Source organism: Poecilia formosa, unplaced genomic scaffold, assembly GCF_000485575.1.
Source record: "Poecilia formosa unplaced genomic scaffold, Poecilia_formosa-5.1.2 Scaffold66, whole genome shotgun sequence".
Taxonomy (NCBI): Eukaryota; Metazoa; Chordata; class Actinopteri; order Cyprinodontiformes; family Poeciliidae; genus Poecilia; species Poecilia formosa.
The window spans coordinates 2,241,097-2,261,048 of NW_006800005.1; the positions used below are offsets into that span (position 1 = coordinate 2,241,097).

The following is a 19,952-nucleotide window of genomic DNA, read 5'->3' on the forward strand; positions in this document are numbered from 1 at the left end:
CACAAACAAAAAGAAAACAAGAAGATAAGAAAAGAAAATACTTGCAGAGTGGAAATAACACCTAGAGAAAAATAATTTCACATTTCGTTGTGTGATCGTTTGGAGACAAAATTGATGGATGCATTTGTTTAGCTGCACAGTCCTATGTGATATGTTGATTTTTTTGCTTAGTAACAGTTGATTCAGTTTTGTTTTTTTTTGAGAAAAAAAAATAAATATTGTGGGTGCCATGCTTAAAACATCAGTTTTCATTTTAATTTGCATGACACAATCCAAAATTTTTGAACATTAATAAAAACAAAATCAGTTTAGCACCTGAAAAAATATGTTATTGTCACTTCTTTCCCTGGTGTTTGTTTTTAATATCACTCATCAGGTTGAGAACCATTAAGACTTGCATCACTATTCTCAGCTTCTTTTAATATTGCTGGATGGTGTTATCAGATCTAGCTTTAAACAGTGTGTGCAACTCCAGATTGCAGCGCTGCTTAAAAAACACTCATCAGGATGATGCGTTCACAAACACCGACAGTTTGAAATGGCAAACATGAATTATATTTCAGCAGCTGTACAAGCCCCCCCGCCCCAAAAAAAAACAGAACTTAAGGAAAAGGCAGACATAACACACAGCAAATGGAAAAATGATTAAGGTGTCTTGAAACAAAAAGTACCAAAGACTCTGTAAAATTGCACACCTCAGGATGTGTTTGAGGGAAGGACGAGACGACAGAAATAACACCTGAAACAGTTCGCTGCCTGCAATCCCTAATGCCAGACAGTGTAAGTAAAAAGTGCCAGCATTAAAGCAAAGTAAAAAAAAAGAAAAAAAAAGACTGTTTTAAACTTTTGTTGGATCTATTGGAGGTCTGGAAGAAAAAGATAGATATTAATTAACAGATGGATTCAAAGTATTTGTGTGAACCGCTGGGATTTTTTAAAGGCATTTTTTAATGAGTTCCCAAAATGTCCTGGTTTCACGATTGTGGAGGAAGGAGCTGAAATGGCACGTTCTTGTCATGTCAAACATAAGCGTCCTAGTCAGGCTTTTCTTCTATTTTTCTCAGTGATACCATCAGGCACACCATACACAGAGGCTGCAGTATTCAACGCAGTTGTCCCCGGTTCGATTCCCAGCACTGGACCATGTGCTGCCTCTTTTCCCAACCGGTACATAACTCTTTATGTTTTCACTTAGTATAAATATAAATCAGCTCGTCCCAGAGCCTGAATATAGCAGCTAGTTTAAGAGAGTCCAACACCAAAATTAAGGTATTCTGTCCTAAAATTACAGTGACACTATCAAAGCGGTTCATGTAAGCCCAAACCTAGGAAGCTTTAACAAGCTTTCAATTAGAAACAACTTGTCAATGGAAACATTAAATAATTATTTGCACAGGACAATGAAAAAGGAGACGGTACTCTAATGACAATAGCGACTGTCTTGGAAAAAACCCCAATGAGAACAGATCATTTAGACAGACTAACATATTTCTAAAAAAAAAATAAAATCAGAGTAGAAAGTCAAAATATGATAGTTGTTTATTGTTGTTTTATTGATTTTTTTTTTTTACTGCCTTTCTTGTCCTACTTCAGTCAAGGACCAGAAAACCTTTACATGATTGAAAGTTAACGTCTTACAAAGGAAGATCAGTGCGTCGAATCACATCCCACCTTCATATCTAATGCAATTAGTCACTGATTTCAATGCAACCAACTACAAGTCTAATGACGGACTTTAAAATAACATTTGCACAAACTGGTATTATTGCGACTGGCATTGTATTTAGACAGTCAGACTCTGCCATGTCTCTCAGGTCAGCCATAAGCTTCAGCTAACTAGTGTGAATTTACTACTAAGCGACGTTACCCGCTGCAGAAGACATAAACTCCCCATAACCATTTGAATACAACATTATTACAAAAATGTACAACTATCCATTAAAGTGGTTTTTGATTGGTGAGTTTCAATTTTTTTTCTACCTTTTTGCCAGTTTTATGTGGTTAAATCTTCCTTAGGAAGACACATTGTGAAAAGATACGGTTGTTAGTAACATTACATACATTTGCACATATTTGTCATTAATGGAAAAGATCCAAGAAATAGATTTTTTTTCCCCCTTTCTGTTAATTAAGCTTCCTCCATGCCTCTGGCAGTCAATTGCCCTTTAGATCAGTGTAAGCAAAAAAATTTACTCTGGTAGATAATGAGTGTTTGGACCAGGTGAAGCAACACCATCATCATTATCACTTGGACTAGAGTCAATGCAAAACAAAATAAAGGTGCGACTGTGACTCGATTTATGTAATTGCTTAGACAACATTCACGTACATGCAGATTTTATTTAGGGGAATCCCAGTAAAATGGGCTGGACACAAATGCACATCGCAGATTCTTATTAGTTTAAAAAAAAAAAAATCAGTAATTTGTGTTTGTGTCTCATATTGATAATATTCAAAATATTTGAAAGTTTTCTGTTGTAACAAGAGAAAAACTTCAAGGGGTGCGAATACATTTGCGAGGCCCCGAATCTCTCACCGCCTTGCACTTGTCGCCAGGTCCACAGAGAATCCTCAGAACAAGAAATATGTGATATGAACACCAAAGCAACAATACAAGAAGAGCAAGATTGAGAAAAATAGATGGGGGAACTGTTGACGGAGAAAGCAGAGACGTGAAATGTCTGACAGAAGAGCAGAAAAGGGCATAAAAGAAAGTGAGAAAAACGAAGAGCGCGAAAGGGAGTGAAGGGCGGCAGATGATGCCGAGAGTTGTCCAGGCAGGGAGACGGGCAACTATCTGGTGGAGTTCTCTGTGTGGTTTCGACCCCTGGGGGGGGCAAAACAGCAGAGGAGAATGAAGAGGAGCTCATTTGGTTCCTTCTGAAAGGAAAGGCCAAAGCTTCCAGGGACTGCGGCGGCTGTCACGCAGCCTGCTGCGCGGGGATGGACTCAGAAGGCACGGCACACCCCAAAAACGAGCTAAATGGGAATCACGCAGCGAGCTGGGGACCAAAATATGTGGCTATAGAATCAGATGTATAAAAAGGTGAAAGACAACAGATAGAGGCAGTAGAGGGACTGCTTTTCAAATCTTTTTTTAATGCATTTTCTTTCTTTTTTCTTTTTTACCAGATCGCCTTAGAAATAACTGATAACTCGGACTGAAAACATGCCAAGTATAGAAGACCCGTCTCCATTTTAAAGCAAAGTCAAATAAAAATGTGCTTGGGTGTTCTGAGAACGAGCCCCCATGCCTTATTGGCATCACTGATGGCTCAAATATTTTTTTGTTTTGTGGTGTTAAATTGTGAGTGCCTCTAATGAGCTTTCCAGGCGGCTGCGTGTTATGTTTGAGGGGAGAATGTGTTATTTGGCTGTGCTTATCCAAGCAGAGTAGGTAATAAGAGCGTAATGGGGAAACAGTGGAGTTGAGATACTATAAAAGGAGGAGGAGGAGGTGGAGGAAGAGGAAGAGGGTTGGCTGGTTTGTCGGGATACACCGCTGAACTTTGTTTTACTGGGATCTCTAAGATGACGTCTACGTTTTCAAACACGTAAACGACGACGGGGGTGAAAAAGGGGCTCGTTTCGAAATGTGCACATTTAGACCTGAAGCTTAATGTTGGGAGCTTGTACTGGATTGGGCTTTTAGCGCACGCGGTAATGTCATGCAGGCAGTTCGGCACCCGCATAAATGTTTAAACCGGTTTTCACCTTGACACAGCTGCTGCTGCTGCTGCTGTAATGCAGGAGTTGGTAAAATATGACCGTTTAGCAGGTCGAGCTTGTAGAGTTGTGTTGATCTACATTTGTCACCGCTGTACAGGCAAAGAGAAACAATCCCTCAATATCGCTACGTTCATTTTTCAACAAGACCGCCAACCTTGACAAAACACACCTCGTCTACATAACACAAGTCACGAGCATTTCTGTCACAAGTGTGAAGGATTTGAAACTAAAACTAATATAAAAATGTGTTACCTAGGAAATGTACGTACATATATTAAAAAAAGAGGAGGAGGAGGTGGAGGAGGTATCTATCTATCTATCTATCTATCTATCTATCTATCTATCTATCTATCTATCTATCTATCTATCTATCTATCTATCTATCTATCTATCTATATATATATGTTTTTATGAAAATTAATGCTTGTTTTGTGGATTTTGAGTTTCTCGTATCTAGAGCAGAGTAATATATACAACATCGGATTAACTTCTCGGATGCCGCATTTGGCAGAGTATCTTATATGAAGTTTGTTATTATTATTATAATAGAAAAGTGGCAGAACAGAGGGGAAAATATCTTTAAAGTCAACAGAAATCAAACAAAAACATAAAGCTAAGATTATTGGCTTTACAATATAAACACTGGACAACTTTAGAAATCAGTCTTATTGCTTTTTTTTTTTTCCTAGCTGGGTCATGTCTCTTTATTTGTTCTGAAAAATTATGTTCACATTTTTTTAAAAGTGTTTTTGAGCCCCACTTTTTAACTTCACTGAAACATAAATGTGTTTGTGCGAACGTTTTACCCATGTTTCAGCCACATTTTCCTGTAGAACGGATTAATGTTCAAATGCATTTCGCTTGCGTAGGCAGGCGTTACATGTCATACGTGTGACAGACTGCTGGTCTGTCCAGGTTCTCACCTAAACAGGACTCAGTGGGTTTAGATCATCTGTTACGTTGTATCTTTTTTTGTTGTTGTTTTTTTTACCAGTTTCATTTTGTATATTAGCTGTACTTAGAAACATCAGCAAACCTTTAGGTTTTACACGACAAACATCCTTTTGATAACCCAGATTTCTAATTTGCAAGTTTTTTAGAGGTTTAAAATCTCATTCATTCTGTTATTTTATTTTTTTTTATTTTATTTTTTTTGCAGGTCACTCTACTTAAAAACGTAAACGTAAGCTGCATTCACGAAAAATGCATCATGATGTTGCTTGTAAGAGGAAAAAAAAAATAACATAACTTTTTGGTATTTTTAATTAATGAGCTGTTTCTCCACTGCTGGACACAGCTGTTAAGTGATTTATGTTCAATCTGTCAATTAATCTCATTTGCAGGAGACGATTTGAAGGCGTTGCTGTAGACTAATTATAAACCGCTACTCTTTGAAGAGAAATGAAGATTAGGCGTCATGTTTGTTTTTCTCATTCAAAAGGGGCATTTTATATTAGAGTAGCTTTCAAAAATTACTACAGCAGAAACGCAAAGAAAGACCGAATGGCGAAATAAGCATAAATATTGTCCCAAAACACTCAAAAAGGACTTTCCAAGAACAAACTCCAGATGCAAGAAACATTCAGGAGTCTTGCATCTATGCTATTTGAGACTGTATAGCTTAGAAACAATTTGTGTTATCACTCTTTTTCGTGCAAAAGAGGTTTTTAATCTCAAATGGGATTTTCCTGGTGAAATAAAGGTAAAAAAAAAAATACTTGGATGCTCTATTTTACAGCAGATGTAACAAGAGTCAAAGAAATACTGCGAACTGGAGTGAGCTACTGTGAGCGTGAAAAAAAAAAATGTGCTGAGAAAAGCTTTGGGTAAACTTCCCAAAAAGTTCAGAAACACCCAACCGCAAGGAAATTATAACTGAATTAGAAACTTAATGTCATTTGTTAGTTCAGCCCCCGTCAGCCATGGAAAAAGTAATACTGCCCACTAGTTTAGCCACTAAAAGTCACCTTAGAGATATCTCCCAGCTTTTAAATTAACAAAAAGAAAAATTATCCTCAATATGAACAGTTGGGGGTTGTTTCTACCAAAAAGCTATGAATATTATTTTCCTTTTTACCACTTTACCTAGAAGCTTCAAGCGGCAGCAGTAGGAACAAGAAGACAGTGTCTGCCCAACTCCCTCACTTTCTCGTGTTCTGGTTGCAAAAAATATCTCGGAATAACAAGAAAACTCTTGTCTGCTGCTTCTCTCCTATCACTCTTTCACACTCCAACTCCTTCTCTTCCTCTGTCCTTCCAGCACTACTCCTCCTCCCATAGTGTCACAGTCCATATGGTGCTGCAACACTGTTGGTCTCCTGTGGCCACACTTCCCACGATGCATCTGTGGCTCTGGGCTTTCGATGGAGCCGATAGGCTGAGAGTACTGAGGTATCGACCAGCTATCGCCCGGTGTGAGGTCAGCTCAGTGCAGCACTGGAGTGTGTCCGAGCGGCACACACCACTGACTTTCAGTCTATCATGGACTCTGCCAATCAATCCTCAATTTTCTGCTCTTACCTTTGCCTCTATAGAAGTATGTCCTCGTGTCGTATCCCTTTCTTTGCAGCACATTTCTCCCTTTGCGCTGTGCTGTCGAGTATTTTGTTCCCCGAACCGCCACGAGATTGATCCATTTCTCCTAATTTCTCTCGCAGCCACACAAAGTGAGACATCGCTGGTAGGTTTTTGTCCTTTCAGGCTGCAGCAACAGTATTCCGCAAGGAACATTGACATTTTTTAAACGAATATTTTTATTATTATGATTATTTGTGAGCTGTGTTTCAGTGGTTTTCTACTATGCTCCACATTGTTGTGTTGCTGTGAGCTGGCTTCCTCTCCTGTCTGTTTCCATACAGAGAAAACAGAGCTTAGCAGAGATCAATCCCATTGAGTCTGACTCTTTTCACCAGCCAAGGATCGATACGTTCTGTTTCATGTCCCGTCCCCTCCCCTCCTCCTTTTGCAAAGTACACACAGGAACGCATGTACACGCAGACACACACGGGGACAGTCTAAAGACATGGCTAAGGGAGCTGACCCAACCCTTCAGAGATGACCTATCGGCCTATCGGCTAACTTGCTCACCGGGGGATACAAAAGTTCATTATGACAGCTTTGCTAGTGCTAAATATCTGCTTTAGGCCTCACGCTAAAATACAGTAGGAAATCTGATTGTTTTTGCAGCTGACTAAGACGTGCTGACTTCAGAGAAAATAGGGGTTCAACCATCTTATCGTGTGAGTCAAGATGTACTTAATATTTGACAGAACAAAATTACTAAAACTTGTTTATCGACACACGGTGGAATAAACAATTTATACCGACAAGCATTGACGGTATAAGAAATTATTTTTTTTAATGGAAGCTGCTACAATCCATTAGTTTGCATTTTATTTTACCAGACTTCTTTGTGCTTATGCTAATATGTTTTGCTTGAAAACCTCTCCTTTATGCTTTTGGATATTTTTGTAATGACTTGGTACACTATAACATATTTTTTTAAAATAAACTGCCGTTAGAGGAAGATTTTAGTGTTGCTTCAAATGGGTCATTAATAGGTTAGCTAGGTTAGCTTAGCATGCATTTTCCACCATTTATACCCATGTCACGCTGATGCACATCTACTTTGTTTCCATAGCAACTGCATTGCTCTGTGTAAATTATGCTCCAGCATTTATACAAATCTGCCAATGTGGCGCATGTAAACTGATTGCCAGCCTGGCTACCAGAGATCTTTTGGAGATGCAGAAAGACTCTCTGGTGCAAATACTGCAACTCAGAGATGCCATGGACATCACACGAATCCACAGGTACCACTGGGACGACATTTAAGGAAGTGCTGCCCAAACGTGCTGCCCATATATTTCTCCAGATATGCAGGAGCTTCCTTCAACCAGGTATGCCAAATACTTGATGTGGCAAACATAATAACTATTTGACCTCTTGATTATGCTCATAAAGCGCTCATTCTTCATGCTTGTACGTCATACATTCATAAAGTATGAAAAGAAGAAGAAAAAAAATAGCATTGGTTGATACCTTAGTCTTTGCAGTGACACTGCAAAGATTTTCAGCCCTTCATCCCGATATACACCCCATTAAAAGGATTGAAAGCATCTGACTTAAAATTGACTTCATGCTTCATTTTTTACATTTAGACACAGGTAGAATATTATTTTACTTACACCGATTTACATGGAAAGATAAGAAGCAGCATGACAGCAACTTCAAATCTGAGTGCACTGGGTAATCTGTTGCTTTTCAATGAAATTATCATATTTTAATATTTTCTATATGTTTTCCATGTGTAGACATAATGTATGTTACATATTGGCACCATATTGTATCCTGAATTCAAAAAGTTTACGGGCAACACTAAGAAAGTTGCTGGCGATGGGAAACTTATAGACATTTCAGTAGAATAAACAGAGCGTCCCAATTAAGTTTCTGGCAATGCATATCGAACTGGCTTTTAAATAGCAAAAAAACAAGCTCTGTCACCATGTAATACCTTCAGTCCAGCACAGTTAGGATTAAGCTTCTTATCTGACTGCGCAATTATGCATTTCAGATGGATTATTTGCTCCGCAGACCCACCTTGCCTGGAGTACTCATCAGACTCGTGGTGTACCAAATCTGTCACGCAGCCGCCATAGTGAAGCCTCTGCTCATGATCGAAGGCCTTCAGCGTCTCGCTGGAGCTGTACGACTTCTGGGTGGGCACGCGGCGCTCGTCTGCATCGAGCGAGGAGGTGTTGTACTGGGAGTCTTTGGAGCAGCGGCTCCTGGTGAGGGAGCGATTCCTCCGGTCTTTTAGGTCCATGCTGATGCTGGGTTAAGTACGGCGATCCTCTGGGGTAAACGCTGCAGCGAGGGAGGGAAGCGTCAACGTAGGGGAGGGGGTGGAGAGGCCTCCTAAAGTGCCCCCCCCACAGAGTCCGCTGATATTTCGGTCACCTGAAAAACAAAGGTAGGAGGGGGAAGCGGAAAGAGCAGAGGAGTGAAAAGTTAGAGTAAAATTAACAGAGGTTCCGCCGTGACTCACTCTTGCCTTCCACTCCCAGCGGACCCCACAGGGAGAGTTAGGTAAGAGGGAGCACTACGAATGGACATTTGAGCAACCGGGCAAATATACAACACATTGGAGTATTGACGCAGGATAAGTAAGGCTATTGTGGGGAGAAACAGAGCTGCCAGCCCTGTGGTCCACAGAGATACTCAGCCATCGACCGTGCTGATGAAAAATAGTCATCTGGCACACAAATCTATTCCATAAAAACAGTGAGCGACTCAAACACAGTCCAGTCAGCCCGAACTGAAGGAAGCCATGCACGAATTTCCACGAAAGCGGCTGAAAAAGACCGGGCGGTGTGACGGCGACGCAGACAGATAATCTGCATCGGAAGAAGGTACAGGCCAAAGAAAGAGAAACGCTGCCGGATGCAAAACGCAGGATGGAAGGGGAGGAGAAATGACTTAAGGGCATTGGAAGTCTCTCCCTCATTATCAGAGTGAGAATGGATCTGGCTCCCTTAGAGCCTGTAAGGGATAATCAAACACACCCAAATGCACGCACTCACACAAACAGCACACAACAAAAACAAACACACACACACACACACACACACACACACACACACAGTGACGTGTATTTAAAGATCTGCACAGAAAATGGTGTCACCTGAACTCTCCCCGGCCTACATCCCGACTTGCAAAGACATGCCTGTTTTTTTGTGTTTTTTTTTTTGCAATTACCTCAGCACTTATTGTTTGATCTGTTCGCTCTAGCAACGCCAGTAACCATTTAATTTCTAAAACCATATCATTTATGAATGCAGGCTATAAATGAACATGATGCTAATAAACCATGATACTTCGTCGAACAGCCTTGAGCAGTGCAATACGCTCGGGAGCCGAAGTTCAAAGAACAACAGCGCGAGAACCAGCTGAAATTGACAGGAACACTTCCAGCGGCTGCCGGGATTTGATATTCACGGCAATAAATAGGTCATTCACGGTTCTATTACTTGAGGCTGAGGAAAGTCTGGTCCACCCACTGCATTAGAGCCGAGCATTGCGTTTTCAATCTCTCAAAGCTTCTCGGTCTGGACGGCACTCAGCACATATCAGAGCGGGAGAGGGCATTTCTGAAGAACAGCCATCAGCTGATTTTGAATATGTTATGTTGCTAATTGCACACTCCAATGGGAGAAGAACAAGAGCGGAGACAAAAAGAAGAAGAAGAAGAAAAAAAGGGAGGTTTTAGTATGTGAGTCAATCTATTCTATGAGGGCTCATTTTAAAATGCTTGGAAGGTACTATTGAAAAGTGCCCTGCTATGTCCATTGATTAACAGTAGGTATTAAGTCTCATAAAGAGCTCATTATTCTCGGGCATCCATCACACAGGCTATTAGGAGTTCAACCTTAATGTGTTTGTACCTTGTATGGAGGACGAGGAAATAGAGTGGGATACAGGCTCAGGAAATGCGGAGACACTTTGACTGGTAATATCCAAACAACGGACGAGAGTACATAGAAGAGCCGCCGCGATGGTCAGCGGTTGTATGTTGGGGGAATAATTCGTTTTGGCTGTTTTAAAGTGTTGGTTTAAACTCTGGGGAAACAACACAAGCTCGTGTTTAACAGTAAAATAAGCTTGCAGCTTGAGCTCGTTTCCCAAAAGTGCAAGAAATCGACTGGTTGCATTATTCAGCTTGATGGCAATTGGATTGTTTGGACTACAAAATGACAATTGTTCTCAGTAGTGTTATAACTGATTTATGACAGGATTTTAATTCCTTACACGCCCATCAATATTAGAGGCACAGTGGCAACCTCAGTGCAATCCTCGATAGAGGAGGACAATGAGAATCGGCTGCACACACATGCATACACACGCATACACACGCATACACATGCATACACACGCATACACATGCATACACATGCATACACACGCATACACACGCATACACACGCATACACACGCATACACACGCATACACACGCATACACATGCCCTCAGCAAGCATGTCCTTCTCCAGGAACACTAAGTGTTTTTAGATCTTTAGATTTAGATTTTTTTTTTTTTGGTTTTATGGAAATAAGGATGGACTTCAATGATGAGTAGAAGATGGTGGATGGCTTGTGAAAGTCGACCTAAATAAACAAAAATACCACTGAGTTCTCCCACTTGGTCAACAAAGATGACTTATTTACGGCTACAACTACACATGCAGCATGTAAACAAGGACCTTAACAATGTTCTGTTTGGACAGCGAAGAGGTTGGTCTCCTGCGAAACCTTTACCTTAATATTTGATATCGGATCTGATGGAGCAATGACAGCGGGGAGACGACCGCTATTTATTGGTCATAGCAGAATTTTGTTCAAATGGACAGCTTAGTCACACTGGAGACACGCCGCTGTCCAAAAAGTCATAATTGCTTAGGCGAATCCTCTGCTTCACTGGGAATCAAAAGTCTTGGAAAGCTGCTGCACAGGTTTGTTTTTATGCGTATTTTTCAATATATAAACTGATAACAAATGACTTGTTACTTGTTAAAAACAGGGAAACTGTTGAAACATTTACGGCCAGCCACATTTTACAGGAGCTGCAGCTGTACTATGTTCCCTCTGGGAAAAAACCCCGTTTGTCCTGATTACGCCGAGAATCGATGAATTGGTTTCTGAAGCCTGGGAGAAATGACCAGATCCCAACAGTATTCTGAGGCAAAATTGATCTTAGATATTTCCAAAAGACCAGCAACTGCTTGACCTGGCCTGAACGAGAGCACGACAAACACGTCAACTTGTGTTTGTCGCACGCTGGGTGTGTTAGCTAGCTGGGACAGTTTACCCTGGTTTTGTCAGATACACTGCAGTTAAGCATGAGAAAGAAACCTGCCAAATTTATTTCAATACATAAACTTAGCAAAAAAAAAAAATTGAGAGTATTGTAAGCTGCCAAGCCAAGCAACATGGTTTGATGAAGCAATTCATTCAATAAAAGAAAAATAAAAACAAAACAATCTTACGTCATCCGAGATAGCGCACTCATTTTTCTTTCAACCACAACATCAACAATACTTATTAAAACATTTATAATATGGCTACTGCCCGCTGCATGCTACTCTGACTGATTTGTATATGAGTCTGGTTGCTGGTGGATTATTGTCTATTTCTATTTTCTTTTTATTGATCTTCTGTGTGGGCGGCTAAAGTGACAGCACTTTAGTCCAAAGCTAATTCCCCCAAAGGGACTGTAAAATAGGCTATATATTGTATATCCTTTACAATGCAAACATATTTCATTTTAATGTTGTTTTCACAATGACTATTCCATAAATATTAATTGATTTATTGTTTTTTTCCACTAAAGCAGCAGCAAAACAACCCAGTTCCTAGCACTGCTGCCATTTTAAGGCAGAGGACTCTTATAGGAAGCCTTTGTTTGTTGTAGCTGTGAGGGATTGATAGGGAGGACCCTAATGCAAGTAAGGCTCCAAAGGCAGGTGGATAATGGTGAAACTGACTGCTCTGACATGGGGAAAAATGAAACCTAGTACTATTTATATAGAGGACTGTAAAGGACTGACACCAGGCCGGACTGGCGTGATAACAAGGAACCTGGAACCTTGTGCGCAGGAAGCACAAACCAAAGCAAAAACTGGCATTTCCATGGAACAGTAGCAAAGAAACCCTCAAAAATAAACTTTTCTAAACCGAGCAGCAAAGAAAAAGCATAGGAGTACATTTTAGGATTTATCGTAAAGGACATAGACTGTACACGTAAAGATCCAGGTAAACCATTTAATTGTAGATTTGCTCCTCAGTGCGATTGAAAAAGAAGATGAAAACTTAAGAGATCACAATAATCGGCTGTCAAAAATGGTCAGTACAAAATAACCAGAAGTGCAGCGGCACTCGTCTTTATTGTTCGTTTTACTCCCTGACCATCTTCATTGTGGCTATTCATCATTAAAACGTGTTTGAGAGTTGTGACTTTATAAAGGGAAGACTGACGCATAATGTTTATTTGATTATTTTCACTCAGTTGATAATGCATACGTGGTGGTAAACACACACACACACACACGCACACGCACACACACACACAGAGAAAAGTTTAGAAAAGTTTAGACATGAAAAACAAAACAAAAAGAACAGAAAGAAATACTTTAAAGGTGCACCTTTGAAAACATTGTTTAAGATGGCAACCCAGTGGGTTGTGATGAAACACACACTTTGTTGTGTATGTTTTACTTTTTCTTTCATTCTTTCCAATGTCACTTTTTTCTTACCTTCATCAAGGTTTTATTTTATGCTTTCAAGTCTTGATCCTGGGTGAGATAGTCCAAAAACTTAATAGCCTTTTCTCAACTATTTTAGCCGCATGTCTCAACTCTTGTTCGTCTGAAGGTCCACCGGAGCCCACGGCCAGCTTTCCATTTCCCATAATGCTGGCGATATCTCTCCTGATCATCACACTGGGCGTTTATCATGTATCACTCGCTCTCATTTGCACAAATTACACAGCGCACTTTACTGTCGCGCTACCTGTCGGCTACACACGTACTCATCTAACGATCCGGACAGCAACGGCTGGCAGATGGAGAAACGGATCTGCCACGGAAACGGCGCACAAACATCCGGCCGAGCTCACAGGTAGTTTCCTTGACGGCCGAGGAAAGAGTCGCAAGAAGGAGGAAAGAGACCATAAAGTGACCGTGAAACCCGGGCAGAATGAGAAATGTAATCGTACGGTGACGGAGAGAACGAGGAATTCATTTTCAGAATTACACAGGTGAGGTTTGGAGAAGATAATGACCTTTTTCTTTTTCTTCAAATAAAGGCTGTAGACGACGTGATGAAAACACAGTGTCAGTTCGCTGTAACTACAACTCGTATTCGGTTCATAGGAAGTTAATGACATAACAGGATTACAGAGCTTCAGACAAGATGGGTTTTTTTTTCCCCTTTCAACTCAAGCTGGATTGGGAAATAAAACAGGATTTCATAGGAAAACTGATTTTTGAAGGTTTTATAAGACACATACAGTAGATGTATGTTTTTCTCCATGCTTTGAATTTATGTACACCATTTAATTAATGATTATTCAATATAAATTAGATTGTATTAAAAATCAGGGGTGCGAGGGAAATGAAAAATTCAACTGCATATTTCATGCTCACTAAAATAATGTCAAAGGGAGGCTTCACACAGGGAGAGGAGCATCTCTCAAATACGTGCATTGGTGCATTTATGGCTCAACATTGCCTCAGGTATTTTGTGTTTTATTGCATCATGCCTCCAATCTGCCTGAAGACACTGCAGAGGCACCCAGCTCTGGGGAGGTTGCTGATCGCAATCAACCGGGCCTGGCTCCGCATATTATTGCACTGCATTTGTAATGGTTACATGTACATTGGCATTACACCCAAATACAATTAACTGCAAAAGATCTCACACCCAGCCACTGCTCTCATTTTTTATTTTTTGCAATTAAATAAGCACGAAGAGGACGTGGGAGCACGGGCATCGATGGAGCTCAGGGGGCATCACACTGTGGGACACTTCCTGTCCAGATGACTCCCAACTGCAGCCAACTTGGAGGATGCTCCAACAGCATTTAGTCACTCTCAACATACGGTAGTACAGAACCACCTACCCTGAATTCTCACAGACAAAGCAAAGAAGACAAAGCAACGGTGATATGACTTAGAAATAAATAACTGAAGGACATTTCTGGACAGATTTTCATCTGTCTGTGCCGTCTTGACAACTTTTGTCTATTAGAGTCTAACTGGAGCCTGAAGTACAAACAGTCTGAGGCTTTTCAGCAAAACTTAAAAACGGTCATTTAAAAAGGTAATGCTAAGAGGCAAGAAAGAGAGACAAGTAAACGTGATCTGTCTGTGCAGGAGCGTAGAACAACAACAGGCTCTATCTATATCACAGTGTTTTAACCAATCATGTTTGTTGGTGTATCTAAAAATGAGTCTTCAGTGGATCTAAGCATACATGACTTAAAAGAAATGTGTGAAACATCAAGTCCTTCAATGTCTACAAAGTGTGTGTGTTGTTTATGATGTGCCGCTGAAGGGAGCACAACGTAAAGGGGGTTCATAGCCTCAGGATCTCAGTTTTCTTCTTTTCTGATCCCCTTGGGATGGATTTCAACTCCATATAGTTTATATACACAGTAGTGGCCCCATGTGGTCGTAAATCATAAGCAGAATTAATAAGAAAAAGGATAAAATCTGCAAACTTCAAACATCCGGCTTAGAAAGTAAATCTTCATCAGCACAGACAGAGAGTTTGCATATCACAGCATGAGATTATGAATAGTATCATCTGGTCAGGTGTGCCATATTTGTGAAGCATTACATACATTTCACAACGTCTCATATGTGTCATTCAAAGCTGCATTTTTCATTAGTCTTTTTTTGTTTTACATAATTGATCATGTAGTAAAAGTTATAATATTAGATGCATAGAAAATGCAATTCTGTAAAGATATTCACTTACTGGCTTGTATCTTTGTATTACATTGTTGCACAAGTAAGATACACAACAATTTGTTCTTTTTTTTCTTAACAGCATGCATGAAGTTAATCTATTATTTGGACAATTTTAAGTTGTCTCCTCGTTTGAAGTGTTTTAAATGACTTCTCTGTGAACTAGACGAGAGTTTAAAATCGTCCCGTGCAATATGAGGGTTCAAAAACAAGAGTCTGTAATGCAGCCCTTAAAGCCCTTACCTAGCTCATTTAATTTAATTGTAACAACAGCAAAAACAGCAACCAGCTAAAAAGACTGCAGGCTGCAAGCCTGCTAAAACACAGCGTGGAGCCTTTCCATCAGAAAATTCACCCATTCTTCCAAAACTCTGTCAACAGGAGATGAAATTGTTCATTTGAAAATCTTTTTTTTTTTTTATATATATTTGTCCATGTTTCTTCTTTTATAATATGAATGAAATTTGTATTTGTATAGCAGAAAATAAAAAAAGTGGCCTTTTGAAAAACCAGGCCCTGTTATCAGAAATGACAAAATTGGAGCTCTGAAGTATTTGGCTTCAATTTTCTGCTGCTTCGTGTGCGTGCCCACGCGTGTGTGTGTGCACACAGTCGCTCAAATTAAGTTGTTTACACAGTTTGTTCACAAAGACAAAGCCTGGAAGAGTCTGAATGACTGGGAGAAACAAAAGAGTAGACAGAGAGAGCTGTGCATGGAGAGGTCGCATGAGAATAGAGGGGAAAAAAAACCAAATGCTTGAATCAGACTTGTACTCAATTACAGATCATCAAAAAAAGTGGTGCGCATCTTGACTTCAGGAAAAAAACAAAAAAAAAAAACAACAACACCCAACTGAGAGTACAAATATAGTCGAGATTAAAATATTTGTCAAACGGTTCAAGCTGGAATCCAGTTACACATTTAGATTTGCAAACAAAGGCAGCATCCACTTCACTTTACTTCCCCTCTTAACATGTAAATCCTTATCCATTTTACACTAATGTAGAATGTAGAAGGAATAATTTACTTTTAATTGCCAAAAGTATCATTTATACTCGAAAGCAAGGGTTGTGGTGGCATTCCAGGTATATCTCTTTAAAGACATACAGTTCAAAGAGAATTAATGTCTTATTTCTAGCTAAATAATTGCTCTCTGAACCCAGTTATTTCCTGCATAGCACACAGTTCACTCCGCCCCATGTGAGCTTTGTTTTTCCACTCGGCTCTGAATAAAAAGTGTTCCTTTTTCCGCAAGAGTCATACATCACGCAATCTCCTCTGAAAGTGCATACATGCATCCTTACACACGCAAGGCAGGGCAAAGGGATGGCGAAGGGAAACGTGTGAATGGCTTGAATTCAGCTGGAAACCGACTTCCATTCTGGACCCAAGAGCTTCTGTGAGCCAAAGCCCGAGGAGAGCAAAGGGCAGGAAACATTTCATCTGTCTCTCTTCCACACATCTAACCAAATACCTTACAGATGAAAAAATAAAAATAAATCCGCTCATACAGACGTGTCATCTATCACTTTACGCTAACTCTCTAACACATCCAGAGCTGTCGATTTGTTCTCATAATTCCTGCATTGGCAGAGTTCAATTATTCCATGCAGCCTGGGTTTAAATGTCAAAGAGTGCCATAATGTGCAGAAAACCATGCCAAACTTCCCATCCTATTTTTAGCTTCTTGTTAGCAAGTGAGCACATAATAACTGTGTGGACACTTTTTTTTTTTTCCCCCTTTTACAAATTAGGGTTCCTTTCATCTGCACTGGCACAACAATAAGGTCACTCTAAATATAAAACAAGATGCAACGCTGTGTAATGGAACCAGTTCTAATAAGTTTTGTGTCCCTGAGCGTTGTTATGCTTCCAAAGAATGGAAGAACAATAGCTTAGCTCCAATTCACAGCTGAAAAGTTAATGGAACATGACTTGTTAGTTCCCCCCATCGTTCTTTTTCTTCTTATTCTTCTAATTATAGCCTTTTGGAAGAGTATTAGACCTTGATTTTTTCCAGAGTTTGTAATAGCAAAAGTAGCACATCATTTTGAAGTTTAAAGTCTGTATGTATTCAACCCCCTAGTCCCTAAATAACCTAAAAGCAACCTAATAAGCCAATAAGAGCTACCTGCTTTTAATATAATCTCTGTCTGAAGGCAGCTGGTTTTTGAAAGGTTGAAGTATAAAACAATATTCAAAGCTTTGAGCATCACAAAGAGCACATGTCCAGTCCATCATCTGAAAATGTAAGCGGCCTGACCCAACTACGAACCACGTGTCTCTCCACGCGCTCTAACTGTACAAACAAGGAAAAACACGCAAGAAAGTATCTCCTTTAATGGAAAAATAATAAAGGAAGAAAGGTGAATTTAATGAATTTAAAATTCTCAATTTAAGTTTTTTGGGAGAGCTGAGTACAACTGAATGCCATACTGTTCAGAAATGTATTTGTATGAAGAAAATATATAAAAATAAAATAATGCACAATTGCCACATTGTGTCGTTTTGACACATAAAATGCATTACATTAATGGTTGTACCATTTCAAAGTATGAAAAGATCAGAGGGGTTCTAAAACTTTTGCAAGACGCGGCATTAACTGTATCCTTTATGCATCTATGCATCTGTCTTAGCTGTGCTGAGTATTGTACGTGAATAAGATGCTCAAGTCTGAACGCGGCGGTCATGAAGCACCGCTGAGGTCAACCAAGAGTGCAGGTTACGAGTCAGACATCCCAAGGTTTGCTTATGTGGCTCACGGTTACGGTCTCTGCAGGGAGCCGAGTGGATGAAAGCTGCCGCACGGATCGGGAGCCGTGAGCGGATCTTATCCACCTTCATTTCTCCCTCCCCCTTACGCCTCTCCCATCTCATCCCCTCATTTGCCGAGACGGAAATGAACGAAGGCAAGAATGGGAGGGTGTGGAGATGGGAGAAATCCATCCCTTTCTCCTCCTTGCTCTCGGTGCCTGTGTAATCTCCAGACTGGGCTGCAGAGTGCCACAGAGCCTCTGTTTATTAGACTAATCCTTAAATCCACATTCTGCAGGCCTCGCGAACGCCTCGCAGAGCTCTAATCTGACTCAAAACAAAGGGATTAGAGACGACAAGGTCCCTCTCTCTGTCTCCCTGCGTCTGCCAGAGTGCGCTCAGGGTGACGCACACATGTTCTAGGAAACACACTTGCACTGTTGCGTTACTTCTGCCTCCCTCTCTCTCTCATACCCACATTTGCTAAAGACTGATTGGCACATGCATGCAACCCCACACACACGCACGCACACGCAAACTTACTGTTAACACAAGCTGGCTGTAACAAGACAGGCAGTTAGAGCCAAAGTGCAAACAAACTGGGTAATTACACATAGCTCAAAAACTCATGGGAGAAATGACGGACAAGATGAGAATGAGCTGTGGGAATGGGACACGGCTGCAGCAGGGAGGATATAGTTGGAATAACCGAACAAACACGCTTCCATTATGAAGTCGGCCTGTTGCAAAAAGCAGCTGAGGTGTGGAATTATTTTACTCACCAGCGAGAAATGCCAGAGGTCCACCTAAGGGGCAACTGGCTGTTACAGTTTTTACACAGAATAAAGTGCCAAGAAATCAATATTTGTCGAGTACTTATCTATATTAAAGGACCTACACACTAGCAGCGCGGCGCAGCTTAATATTTTTCCAAATTTACGCCTTAGCTCGGGCTTTTTCCAGAGCCCATAAAGGCCCATTTCAGTCAGACGTCAAAGTTGGCGACAGGTTTACAAGAAACCGCTCGTCATCGACTTGGCACGGTTCCTGGCACGGTTTCTGTTACACTTCCATTTTGTTTTGTTTTTTCACGCAATACGTCGAAGCAATAATGTACAGAAAACACAATGAAATTGAGTTCACTCAATTCTTAATCCCTATTTTACTCTAATCTTTAGTAACACTGGCTCCGTTTTGCAAATGTAGCATGTAATAGTGTTGAGACGGCAGCTCAGTTTATTTTCTGGCTACTTTCACACGACGGTATTTTGGCATGTGATGAGAAAAGTTTTGAATTACTTTTTGTCTTTTTCAGTCAGACACAAAATACGGAGCAAGACAGAACAGCAGCCGGGTGTACGGTCGCAAACATCGTGCTGAACTTGGTCTGTCTTCTGCCAATTTAGAAGCGTAGCATCCAAGACAATCGTTTCAGTCAGGCAAACATTTAGCTTTCAAACAGCTAGCGTATATTAAAACAGAATCAAAGCTTTGCTTTGTGTTCAAAGCTTAAACTAACCATGATCATCCATTTTTCAGTCAGGAATCAAATCTTGACATATAAATCAGAAAAGGTGTTCTTAACATGAGATCTGAAATGACAGGTAGGAGACGCTAACATTCACTAGCCAAACAAGCTAAGAGCAAGGTTTCCTTCAACGTTTTAGACATTTTAACTCCAAATCTGCCTGACTATTGCATTATGCTAGTGCTGTGTGTGTTACTCATTAATCCAAAGTGTGACTGAGACACCTATGAATGCAGATATCACTGACATGGAAGCCATTATTGATCTTCACAGAGGTGCTAGCATGTAATTACAAATATTTTAAGCTAGAGGTCCACCTGTTAGTGGATTTTTTCCAACTTGGAATGCCAAAATTCCAATTTAAGGACAAATGGATTAGAAGCAGTGTCAGCGCTCACACACACACACACACACAC

General features: G+C 40.4%; 1 protein-coding gene across 1 annotated transcript in view; it reads right to left on the reverse strand.

The window, feature by feature from the left end:
* Window positions 1-19,952, reverse strand: part of tenm2a (teneurin transmembrane protein 2a) — a 296,883-nt gene that overhangs the window by 219,888 nt on the left and 57,043 nt on the right. Inside the window, exon 2 of the mRNA XM_016672797.1 lies at window positions 8,329-8,688. Coding sequence (XP_016528283.1) covers window positions 8,329-8,554 — 226 coding nt within the window. The 5' untranslated portion in view covers window positions 8,555-8,688. The remainder of the gene's footprint in view (window positions 1-8,328; window positions 8,689-19,952) is intronic.